At 42.0% G+C, this 12,168-nt stretch overlaps 1 protein-coding gene across 1 annotated transcript in view; it reads right to left on the reverse strand.

Moving 5' to 3' along the window:
• Positions 1 to 12,168, reverse strand: part of cabin1 (calcineurin binding protein 1) — a 365,306-nt gene that overhangs the window by 269,014 nt on the left and 84,124 nt on the right. The window contains 3 exon segments of the mRNA XM_052032487.1: positions 487 to 656; positions 9,021 to 9,172; positions 10,446 to 10,535. Of these exon segments, the coding sequence (XP_051888447.1) occupies positions 487 to 656; positions 9,021 to 9,172; positions 10,446 to 10,535 (412 nt within the window).

The following is a 12,168-nucleotide window of genomic DNA, read 5'->3' on the forward strand; positions in this document are numbered from 1 at the left end:
CAAACATAAAGCATGCACAAGTGGCTAAGACAATAACTGCAGCATATACAATCTGCATCAGTTCAAATGATGTCTGCAGGTATCACCACATAACCACTGTGGTGGCTGCCTGCTGCGTTCTATGGAAGGACAGCGTTTTGAATCCTGAGCCGGAGAACTATAAGCAATGGCTAGTTGTGACGTCATTCAGTGCAAGCTCGTTCTGCTATAACAGTTCTTGTAATACACTGAATGCAGCCAAACTGCACTTCATACGAATGCAAGCAAAGCAGCAAACACTTAAAGAAGCCATCAACGATCCAAGCAAGCTCCGAAAAAAGTTCAAAGGAACCTAATTCCCATCATTTTTAAGAAGCCAGACAGCAGCCATATTGCCCATTTTCCTACACACCATCACCCAGTGTTGAGCATTTAACAGAATTCACCACCTATGATTGCCCGATTATTAACCACCTCCCAAGTTTGTCATTATAACAAGAAAAATACCATCAATTGAAGCCTGCTGATGGGGGATTTTACGTTTGACGTAATCGTGGTCAATCGGAGTGGCTGTGTAAGGTGGGGATGTCAGACCTGGACCTGAGGTAAGGTTTCCTTGACCTTGCATGGTTCCAACAGAAGAATGGGAGTCATCATCATTTGTACAGGACTTTTCCCTAAAGAAAACATAACAGAACAAAAGAGATGCATTGATGTCGCCTTCCATAATACTCATCATCTGAATATTTTCATGTTGAAAAAGGAATCGAGATGTTTGCATGTCTGCCACTGCACAGATATCATTGTGGGACAGCAGCCAAAACCTTGCGAATAGCACAAAAGCAGCAATGTCACACCCCTACCACTAGATGACACTTAGGTGCTACACAGTACAACCACTGCCTCGGTTTTGTTGGGTTCGCTAACAGTTCCATGCAGGATTTACCAATGCAATTGTCTGATATTTTGAGCCTCCCATGCGTCTTTTGGACTGCTGACCTTACTGGCCAAGACCTGCTGGCAGGTTCTCAGTTGCCACAAAACAACAAATTTCATGACATACGTCAGTGATAATAAACACAAAGAAATCTGCTCATGGACCCTGTGGCAGGTTACACCCAGCCCTGGATCCTGCAATCCGTTTATTGGAACATTCAAAGTGTTCACAATGTGACCTCCTCAGTGTTGGAGAAACCAATCACAGATACGAAGATCACATTGCAGAACACCCATGTTCAGTCCTCAGGCATGACCCCGAGCTTCCAGTTGACTGCCACTTTAATCCTTCATCCCACTCCCACTCTCTCCGTCTGTGTCCTCCTGCACTGTTACAAAGAGGCCCAAAGGCTGATAAATAATACTTCATCATCATGTAGGCACATTGTAGCCTTCAGGACGCAGTATTGAATTCCTCAACTTTAGGTAGCTCACTCTTTTGGTCTGTATCAGATCTGGCCATTGTTGCCTGTTATCAGGGCAGCACGGTAGTGTAGCGGTTAGCGCGACGCTATTACAGCGCCAGCGATCAGGGTTCGATTCCCGTCGCTGTCTGTAAGGAGTTTGTACGTTCTCCCATGTCTGTGTGGGTTTCCTCCTGGTGCTCCGGTTTCCTCCCACACTCCAAAGACGTACGGGTAGGTTAATATGGGGGTTTAAAATGGGCGGCATGGACTCATTGGGCCAGAAGGGCCTGTTACCACGCCGTAAATAAAATTTTTTTAAAAAATTTGTATTTATCGTTTTGGCTCAGTTTTTCCCTTTTCTATTGTATAGTCTGGCCTGCTGGGCACGTCCCACTGCCTTACTATTAGTAACAACATATTACACAAAGAAGCAGAACCTGAACTGCTACTTAACTGCCACATTAAGTCATCTTGTCTCACCCTATCAGAGATATTCCATTTGTTCTGTCCATCTCAACCCAGTTTCTATGCCACTGAAGATTAACTAGTTTTCTCTCTTTCCCAGTTCTGATGAAGGATCCTGAACTAGAGACGTTAACTCTTTCTCTTTCCATCGATGCTGCCTGACCTGCTGGGTGTTTCCAACATTTGCTGTTTTTATTTCAGATTTCCAGCATCTGCAGTTTTTTTTTAATTGATCTTAGCTTTTAAGTGTTGGAGAACAAAAAAAAAAGTTCATTCTTGCATAACATTTACTTCAACCTATTAAATTTTAGGGTTTTAAGTTCAGAAATGGAGGATGAGAGGTGACCTGATCGAGTTGTATAGGATGATGAGAGGCATTGATTGTGTGGATAGTCAGAGGCTTTTTCCCAGGGCTGAAATGGTGGCCACAAGAGGACACAGGTTTAAGGTGCTGGGGAGTAGGTACAGAGGAGATGTCAGGGGTAAGTTTTTTTACTCAGAGAGTGGTGAGTGTGTGGAATGGGCTGCCGGCAACGGTGGTGGAGGCAGATACAATAGGGTCTTTTAAGAGACTTTTGGATTGGTACATGGAGCTGAGAAAGGGAGGGCTATGGGTAAGCGTAGTCATTTCTAAGGCAGGGACATGTTCGGCACAACTTTGTGGGCCGAACAGCCTGTATTGTGCTGGAGGTTTTCTATGTTTCTATATGGGATTGTTAATTAATGAGGAAGAGGTCGGTAACAGTGTTAGACTGCCCCTTGCCCTTTGGGAAGTGCTGCAGGCTCCAGTAACGGTGCAGTGGGAGGAAGGCGTAGAAATGACACGTGACAGACACTTGGACAAGTAATATTCAAAGGCAAAAGGAACTTATTCAGTATCCAGTGGACAAGACCCCTCAAGTCTCACCGTGGGTAGGTGTCAAGGTGGGAATGTCGATGGCAAAGGGAGAAAGCTATTCTGAGAATAGATAGAGGGAACTCCAAAAACAACATTGGATCAGCCTTACATTAATTTTATCTCAACTTAAATAGTAATAAATTCTAAGACAAGCTAAAAATGATACTTCCTCATGCCAGGTACAATCTTCACACAACTCACATACACCCAAAGATATTGCAAATCAAAAAAGACTAGCTAATTTGGCATAAACACCATCACACAATGAATTTAATGCACATTGCATTAAACGGCCAAAAATCATTTAAGATTTAAAAGTAATTTACAAAGGCATTTGATTCTGTCATCAGGGATACTTTATGGATTGGTTCCAGATGATAGACTGTCCAGACAAATTAACAAGACTTGTTTCACAAAAGTTCTTTATCAAATGTCATAGATGCTAGAAATACCTCTACAATAACCCTGAAAGCACCTATCACCGGGCTCAAGGACAGCTTCTATCCTGATGTTATAAGACTACAATGTACCTCTTGTACGATAAGATGGACTCTTAACCACACAATCTACCTCGTTGTGGGCCTTGCACCTTATTGTCTACCTGCGCTGCACTTTCTCCGATTGTAATACTATATTCTGCATTCTGTTATTGCTTTTTGCTTACCACGTTTTCCCATTAATCTCTTCTGCCTTCCATCCAATCACAGATCTTGCCTTTTATTTTTCTCTCCCTCTCCCCAACTGTTCCACATCTTAAAGTCTGCTTTTTCCAGTTCTGATGAAAAGTCATAAACATAGACAAACAGCTCTGAAACAGTCCCTTCAGCCAATCTGCACCGACAATCAAGCACTAATTTACACTAATTCTACAAGGGAGGATCTCAAGAGAAAAACTACCGGATACTGAAAGGCCTGGAATAGAGTGGGTGTGGAGAGGATGTTTTCATTAGTAGGAGTCTCTAGGATCCGAGGGCGCAGCCTCAGAATAAAGTCCCTTTAAAACTGAGATGGGAAGGAATTTCTTCAGCCAGAGGTTGGTGAATCTGTGGAATTCGTTGCCACAGAGGGCTGTGGAGGCCAAGTCATTGGGTGTATTCAAGGCAGAGACTGACAGGTTCTTTACTGGTAAGGGGGTTAAGGGTTACAGGGAGAAGTGGGAGAATGGGATTGAAAAAAAGCAGCTATGATTGAATGGTGGTGCAGACTCGATGGGCTGAATGGCCTAATTCCACTCCTATATCTTATGGATCCCAGTTTATTCTCCCTTTAACTCCCTCCAGATTCTACTACTCCCCTACACAATAGAGGAATTTACAGTGGGCCAATTAACCTACCAAACCACACTTCTTTGGGTCGATGGAGGAAACTAGAATACCCTGTGGTCACAGGGAATACCTCCAACTCCACGTAGGTCAAGACTAAACCCAGGTCCCTGAAGCTGTCAGGCAGCAGCTCTACTAACTGCATAGGTCATCAACCTGAAACAGTAACTCACTTTTGCACTCTACAGGAAGTCCCCGGATTACCAACGAGTTCCATTTTTGAGTCTGTTCCTAAGTCGAATTTGTATGTAAGTCGGAACAGCTACGTACAGTTCACATCTAGCGTCAATTAGTCAAATGTTTGTCTTAGTATATAGTATATATTTTACCTAAAACATCATAAATATAAAAAGGATCATTTTCTTTTTCTTCGATGCATCACCATCACTTGCATCAGATTTATGCTTTGAAGCCATGATTACGGCCGATGAACCGCTTAAAACGCGCAGGGTTTTGACCATCGTGCAAAGTAGTCCGCCAGTTCGATAGTATGAACCATTGCGTGTAACTCGATTTTTTTAAATAATAGGCTTTATGGAGGTCAGTTTGTAAGTACGGGCGTTCGTAACCTGGGGACTTCCTGTACTTATGCTGCCTGACCTACTGAGTATTTCTGATCTTTTGTTTTTAATTACCTGATCTAAAGCCTTACCATAAAGACTCCATATCATGATCTCTATTCCCATCATATCTATTTCACATTAAAATTTACATTTCATTTTCACACAAGACTCCACTCCAGCAGCTGAGCTCCAGTAAGCAGTCAATGCTCGTGATAAACACATTCAAAGGCCAAGCTCCAACGTCATCAACTCGTTCACTGAAGCATGCGAGAGCACAGGCCTCACAAACCTGCCCCACTACACAAAACAAAGTCCTCCAACAAAAAATGTTTTTGGCGAGACTAAGGAAAATCTGGTCCACTTCCTAAACCTGAGGAGCCATCCTTCAGAGAAGGCAGGTATTAGCAGTGGTATTTGCCATTGCCTTCAGAGTAGACACAAGAGACTGCAGATGCTGGAATCTGGAGCAACAACCTGTTGTAGGAACTCGGGGTCGAGCAGCATCTGTGGGGGCAAAAGATGCAGGGTTTTGACCCAAAACATTGACAATTCCTCTCCCTCCACAGATGCTGCTCGACCCAATGAGTCCCTCCAGCAGATCGTTGCTCCAGCAACTGCAGTCTCGTGTCTCCTCCATAAGACTTTATATCGAAGATTGTTTCCTTCAAATCCACTGGAACGATAATAAAACCAGCCCCAGTGACCTCTCCCAGAGCACCTTAGCACTGGCATGCCTGACACCATACCCTCAAAACAGGCACTATTCCCAGCTTTGTCACAGGAAGAGATTATTAGAAGGACTCAGGAAAACATTCCAGGACACTTTCAAAACCTTCTTGAGAAAATGTAACATCCCATTGACTGCTGGGAATCCCTGGCAAATGACCACACAAAACGGAGAAGGAGAATTTGGAACGGTATTGCGAACCTGAAGCCCACATGGCAGGAGCATGAGGAAGCCCAGGACAAAGAGCAGGAGCACGCCACATCACAAACTACCCACCGGCCCTGTCCCATCAGGTACCTCCTGCCCTATCTGTAGGTCCCACATTGGCCTCATCAGTAGTCAAAGAATCAACAGAACCAGAGTGGCAGTTGCGAGGCACTGTCTACAACCACCACAGAGGGAAGTTATTTAGTCCATCAAATATGCGTTGGGTCCTTTGCAAAGCAATCTAGTCAGTCCCACTTCCATCCTCCTTGCCACATCCCTACAATATTTCCTCATTTAGTTCTGTTTTAAAATCTACTCCAGAGTTACTTTTGGGTACCCTGACATTTCAAATCCTATTCATTTACTGTGTAAACATTTCCTCCCATCTCATCTCTGGTTCACTTTTGCTCATCAATTGCCTTTTAATTTATTGACTTTTCAACCTCTGTAAACAGTTTCTCTCTTTTTACTGTATAAACCCTGATGATTTTGTATACTTATCAAAAGTCCCTCTTAGCCTTCCCTCCTCTTAAGGAGAAGGTCATCACCTTCGCAACTCTTTGCACATAATTGTCATCCATCATCACTGGAACTATCCAGTGAATCCCTTCTGTAACCTCTCCAAAGCCTTCACATCCTTCACAAAATATGATGTCTTGAACAACTGAGCCAGGCCCAACTAGTGCTTTACAGAGACTGAGTTTCCTGACTTTTTCTCCCCCTTATGTATCTGCTTATAAAGCTCAGCATCCCATACAGTTTTTAATAACTTCTGTTACCTTGAAGTTTGGTGCACAAATACTCCCGGCCTCTATTCTTGCACCCTGTTTAAAAATGGGCCATTTAGTTTGTATTGTTATTTCTTATTCTTCCAGCTAAATGCATCACCTCCAACTTATATCATGTAGTCCTCTTGAAGTCCATACTATCTTGTTAACCATATCCCAGCTTCAGGTTTTGAATTTATGCCAGAGAGTCATAGAGCAATACAGCACAGATACAGGCCATTTGGCCCAACCAATCCATGCCGACCACGCTGCCCACCCAGCTAATCCCAATTTCCTGCATTCAGCCCATATCCCTCCAAGCCCCACCCCTCTATGTACCCAATTCTAAATCATTAATGTATTACAATCAAAGAACTGTACTTTGGGGAATGCCCCCATTTACCTCCCTGCAGTACAGAGGGCAACCATTCATCACAATTCTGTTTTCTGTCCCTAGGCCAATTTTGTATCCTGCTGACACCCGCCCTTTTATTCAATGGGGTTTAATTTTGCTTACGGCCTTAATGTGTGCCACTTTACAAAACACTTTCTGGAAGTCTACATCGTAATCAGTTCCATTTTCCCCATTTACCTTTACTGGAACTTCATCAAAAAAAAACTCAGTCAAGTTAATCAAACGCTATTTGCACTGGACACATGCAAGCTAGCTTATCCATATTTGTTCCTGCATTTCCAAATGGCTCTCAGTTTTCTCTCCGATTCCTTCCAGGAGCTTCCCAACCACAGACATTAAAGTAGCAGGCCTTCATTGCCAATGTTAACTTTTCCCCTTTTTGAAGTAAGAGTGTATTATTTCCATTTATGCTGTCCTCTAGTGCCACCAAGTCTGAGGAGAAATGGAAAAGAACCATAGAACTTGTTCTCTCAGCATAATCAAAAACTCGAGAGTTCCATATAATACGTAGAGGATTTGATATTTTATATTTCCCAAGTTCTTTGTTTCCCTATTGATGGCTGTGTCAGTCATCCAGCTCCCAAAACATTTATCCTTTTCACCCTCCTCTAACTGGTGCTAGTTCACGCCCTGTGTGATACAACTCCCCTGCGTCATAAAGCAGCTCAGCAGACAACTCCTCACTAATATTGCTGCAGGATACTCTAGCTGAGAATGACTTAAAAACATTGCTAAAACTTCCTTACTTTTGCACTGTATATCCAATTCTGGATTTTAGGAACAAAGGCTCCCAAACTCCAGGATTGGCTGGAATTGTTTTCAGTCGGAGATAATCAAAGGCAAATTTCATCTTCAATGCATATTTTACTGTATTTATAATGTTGTAAATTATTTCCAGATGCTTCACAGGAGGGTCATTCAGACAAAAATCAATACTGAGCTAGGGAGACACAAGTGGATAATCAGAAGCTTAGTCAAAGATTTAGGTTTTAAGGAAACTTTAATAAAAGGGAGACGGAAAGGGTGATTTGTTTTCGAGTGGGAGCTGGATTTCTGACAGTTATCAATAGGGATACAAAGATCTGGGATTCACAGATTCTAATACGTATTCCAATTAGATGACCACTGCAGTAAACTCTTTAACTCTAAATGTAAATATTTACAGAGCTCCAAACCAAACAGAATGTAAGGAATACTGTTGATTGTGTTGCTATCCATCAAATAACCCCAACGTGGAAGATTAACTGGCCATGGCCTTGGAAATCCAGTTCTCACATTCATTCTATTTACAGGAATCCTGTCTCTCCTCAACAGTTTCTGAAACCCTTGAATAACTCAGCTGTCCATCACGCTATCACTGATCCCCACCACATTAAAATGTCAACACCTTATTAAGTCCTTCCTCTAATTTAGATTTAAAAGGGGCCTGAGGGGCAACTTTTCCACGCAGAGGGTGGTGAGTATATGGAACGAGCTGTCAGAGGAAGTGGTTGAGACAGGTACAATAGTATCATTTTAGCAGCACTTGGATAGGTACATGAAGGGGCGAGGCTTGGAGGGATATGGGCCAAACGCAGGAAACTGGGACTAGATTGGTGGGCACCGTGGTCAGCATGGACTGGTTGACTGAAGGGCCTGCATCTGTGCTGCATTGCTCGATGACTCAATGACTCTAATAGAAGTCATTGGTGTCGATTCACTATTTTAAGGTACTCTACCTGCCTTTTGTCTTTTACCCTCAGTGGGCAGTCATTCACAGGGGTAAATCTTTGCTTCCTGCAATTTTGCCATCCTGTTTTTCCATTTAAGTTTTTAGCATCTAGGTTGCTACAATATTTTGTCAAAAGCATCCAACATCAAAGCATTTTTCCCAATCACTTCCAACTTCAGTTTTCATTACGCTGACCATTCCCGAACCCACCCCTCTTGCCCCAAACTTGCCCCTCTCTAACAAGGGGGAGCTTCCCATCTGCTCTTGCCTTTTCTCCTTTGTTAGATTGCTACCTGCATACAGCACCACCTACATATCCTGCTGACAAGAAGAAACTGTATGCAATGGTACTGTCCTTAGATACAATTACCTTCAAATTCTGGATTACAATGCTAATCAAAACTGTTTATCAGCCAACTTTTTTCCTACAAAAAGGATTCACTTCCAAATAGCATCTAAAGCAAAGAGTTTTTGTCAATTAATAAAGCCAAAAGACTAGATATCTGTCATCTTATAATGACATGCTGTTATCACTGAAGTCGCCTCTGTTTAATGACACTTACTTCTCATTGACTTTAAAAGTACTCTTCTCTTCACCTCTGGCAAAAGGTCCATGCGCTGCCTCTTTTATGTAGCTGAAGAGCATCTCACAGTCCACAGTCACTTCGTCCTTCTCCAGCAGTTTGAGGATTGAGGCATGAAGTCTGAAGTACACCTGAATATCATCATATGGTTATAGGAACAGATAATTCTCACATTTCAGACCAACACCTTCACTAAAATTCTCCCAAGTTAATGTAGCCATTCACAATAACAATAATTCAGGTTTCTCGTGGATTACAATGCATTAATCACTTCTCCATTTCTAGGGCTGTAAAAACTGGAACAGTAGGGATATTTATACAAGTTTATATAGCCATCCAAATCACTGAATAAAGGGGCAGCCATTTTACGATGGGTCTTCTGGCCAGGAGCGAGGGATGTATGCAATGACCTTCTAATTCAAGCTGGCTGCAATGCCTGCTTGTTTTCCCACTCAGAATGTTTGTCCATTTACACCAGTTTCTCACAGGGAATGATTTCGACGGAGTTTGAAAGCACATTATGTCATTCATATATATAGTAAAAAAGACAGCAAGATTCTTTTATTATATATTAGCAGATAGGCAGCGCGTTGAAAATACTCAGACTACTGCTCAACTGCTCCCTAAAGAAAAGTGGTATAACCAGGCCATTGCAGTCAGTGAATTAGAGGGTAAATGCCAATGTTGTAAAATTCGGGCTCCTGGTCATAAGGCCCACCCTGAAATTGCATCCTTTTTAAAAACTGGCTTTTAATCTTTAATAAAGGGAGATGATTACAATATGACAACTGTATAACACATTCAAAACATTTTTGCTCTAAACTTAGAATTAATTCCAGTGTGGTTTTCTTTCACAAAGTAGGATTACTGTAGCAATAGAAGTGATCAATAATAAAAAAAGGCCACTGAACGGAATTCAAAACTACCTTAATCCTGACAAAGTACAGAGTGAAGCAGACACAAGGTAATGAAACAGGACTAATAAATACTTCATTAGAAATCATCATATTTGAATTGTATTAATACAAAGAATTGCTGTCCAACTTAATGCTTTTAATGTTCAGTCATTTCTTTACTCCATAATCTTCGCTTGCTGATAATAACAACAAATGAAAAGGCAAAGGATTTCCCTGGGATCTTACCATCTAATTCTCAATTGCAACACAGATCTCTAATATCTTAAGCTATGTTGATGTAGAAGGAAATGAAAAAAAAATTGGATCCTATTATTGACAGCAAGCAAATATTCATTTGTTTAATTCTGCAGTTAAACTTTATATGGATCGTTTTACATCTCACTAAGTTTTCTGAAAGCTCAAGAATAAGTGCACATTGAAATAATAGTTATATACTCAAGCACTCCAGTCCTGGAGGTCTTGGTTTGCTTGTCATTTGATTCAGTACCTCCAGAGCCTCCATTGCTAGATCTGGTGGATTGTGGTAATGGATCTTCCGTGGGTAATGCGCTGCATCCTCATGTAGGTTATGTGCTGCCTGGATGAAAGAATGCACAACAGAGTTTAAAAAAATGATGTATTTACACAACAACTTTAATTGCATTCGTTTTTTTAAATTGGCTTTTAATCTTTGATAGCTGTGTTCCCAATTACTTAAAAGACAATGAAGCCTTTTTGAAAATGTAGCCTTGGTTATAATGTGGAAAAATTTGGCATCCGATTTGCATGCAGCAGGGCTCCATAAGCAACAATGAAGAAGTGATGAGATAATCTGTTTGAGTGATGTTAACTGAATGACAGCTTTCGCCTGGTCACCCAAGAGACGTCACCAGCACCTCCTTGTCTCACACGATGGGATTTTTATTTCCACACAAGGTCAAATTGGGCCTTGGTTTAACGCATCTCTCACAGCACAGCAAGTTTTCACTGCTATATTAAATGACGGCGTCAATTATCTGATCAAGTCTCTGGAGTGATGTCTGAGCTTGATGGGGGGGGGAGAAAAGAAAATAAATGGAAATATGGAATACGATGACAAGCACAAAGTCAGGGATAGGGAAAATCTTTCAAACCACAAAGATCATAAGGCTTTTTGCCAAGGTCTGTTCCAAAGGAAACAATTGAAAATAACACAACTATCAAAGTGGGAAAACTGTCAAATTGAGAACAGGAATGTGGAAGACCAGAAGAACATCAGTAGGCTATCAGAGAAGCACCACAAACTGCATGTTATTATAGTCAATCACTGATAATCCAGCATTTAATTGTTTGTAAATGCTGATGGGTCAGCATCTGACTCATTCATTAGAGACACAAGAGACTGCAGATGCTGGAATCTGGAGCAAGAAGCAAAATGCTCGAGGAACTCAGCAGGTCAGGCAGCATGTGGGAGAGAGCGAGAGCGAGAGATTGGTGATACAGTGGTGACACAGCTCATAGCTCCAGCAGCCCAGGTTCAATCCTGGCCTCGGATGCTGTATGTGTGAAGTTTGCACATTTTCACTGTGACCCCATGAGCTTTCCCTGGGTCTCCAACGTCCTCCCACATCCCAAATAACATGCAGATTGTTGGGTAATTGGCCACTGTAAACTGCCCCGAGCTGATGGGAATTTGGGGAGGATAGAATGGGATTAGGATAGAATGAGAGGAAATGGGTGTTGAATGGTTAGTACAGACATGTTATCTGAAGGGCCAAGGCCTGTGTCTATGCTGAACCACTCCATGAATTTTAGGGAAAGAATTCCAAAGATTAGGGCTATAGCAACTGGAAGCAGGCCACTGAGAATGAAACGTTTAAAATTAGGAGTATGCAAGAAGCCAGATTTGTAGTAGTCCAGAAGTTAAGAAAGCTCATAGATTGAAAGAAGTTGCAATGATAAGGTAGTGCAAGACCACTGAGGGATTGAAAGAGATTTAAAATTGATGCACTGGAGTGAGGGCCAGTCTAGGCCAGAAAGTGCAAGCATAATGGGCTACTGAGACATGCAGCAGGTTAGGAATCAGCCAGGGGAGCTTCTGAAGAGCTCAAATTTATATAGGTTATAATGGATACCAGGTGATCAGTGAGCAGAATCTGAAGCAGTGAAATGGTCCAGAGAGAGGTTTATGAATTAGTGCTGAGTGCACAATGCACAAATGGAATTTGGTTGCTGTGTCTTTGTGATATCAG

This window comes from Pristis pectinata, chromosome 17 (genome assembly GCF_009764475.1).
Source record: "Pristis pectinata isolate sPriPec2 chromosome 17, sPriPec2.1.pri, whole genome shotgun sequence".
NCBI classification, from domain to species: Eukaryota; Metazoa; Chordata; class Chondrichthyes; order Rhinopristiformes; family Pristidae; genus Pristis; species Pristis pectinata.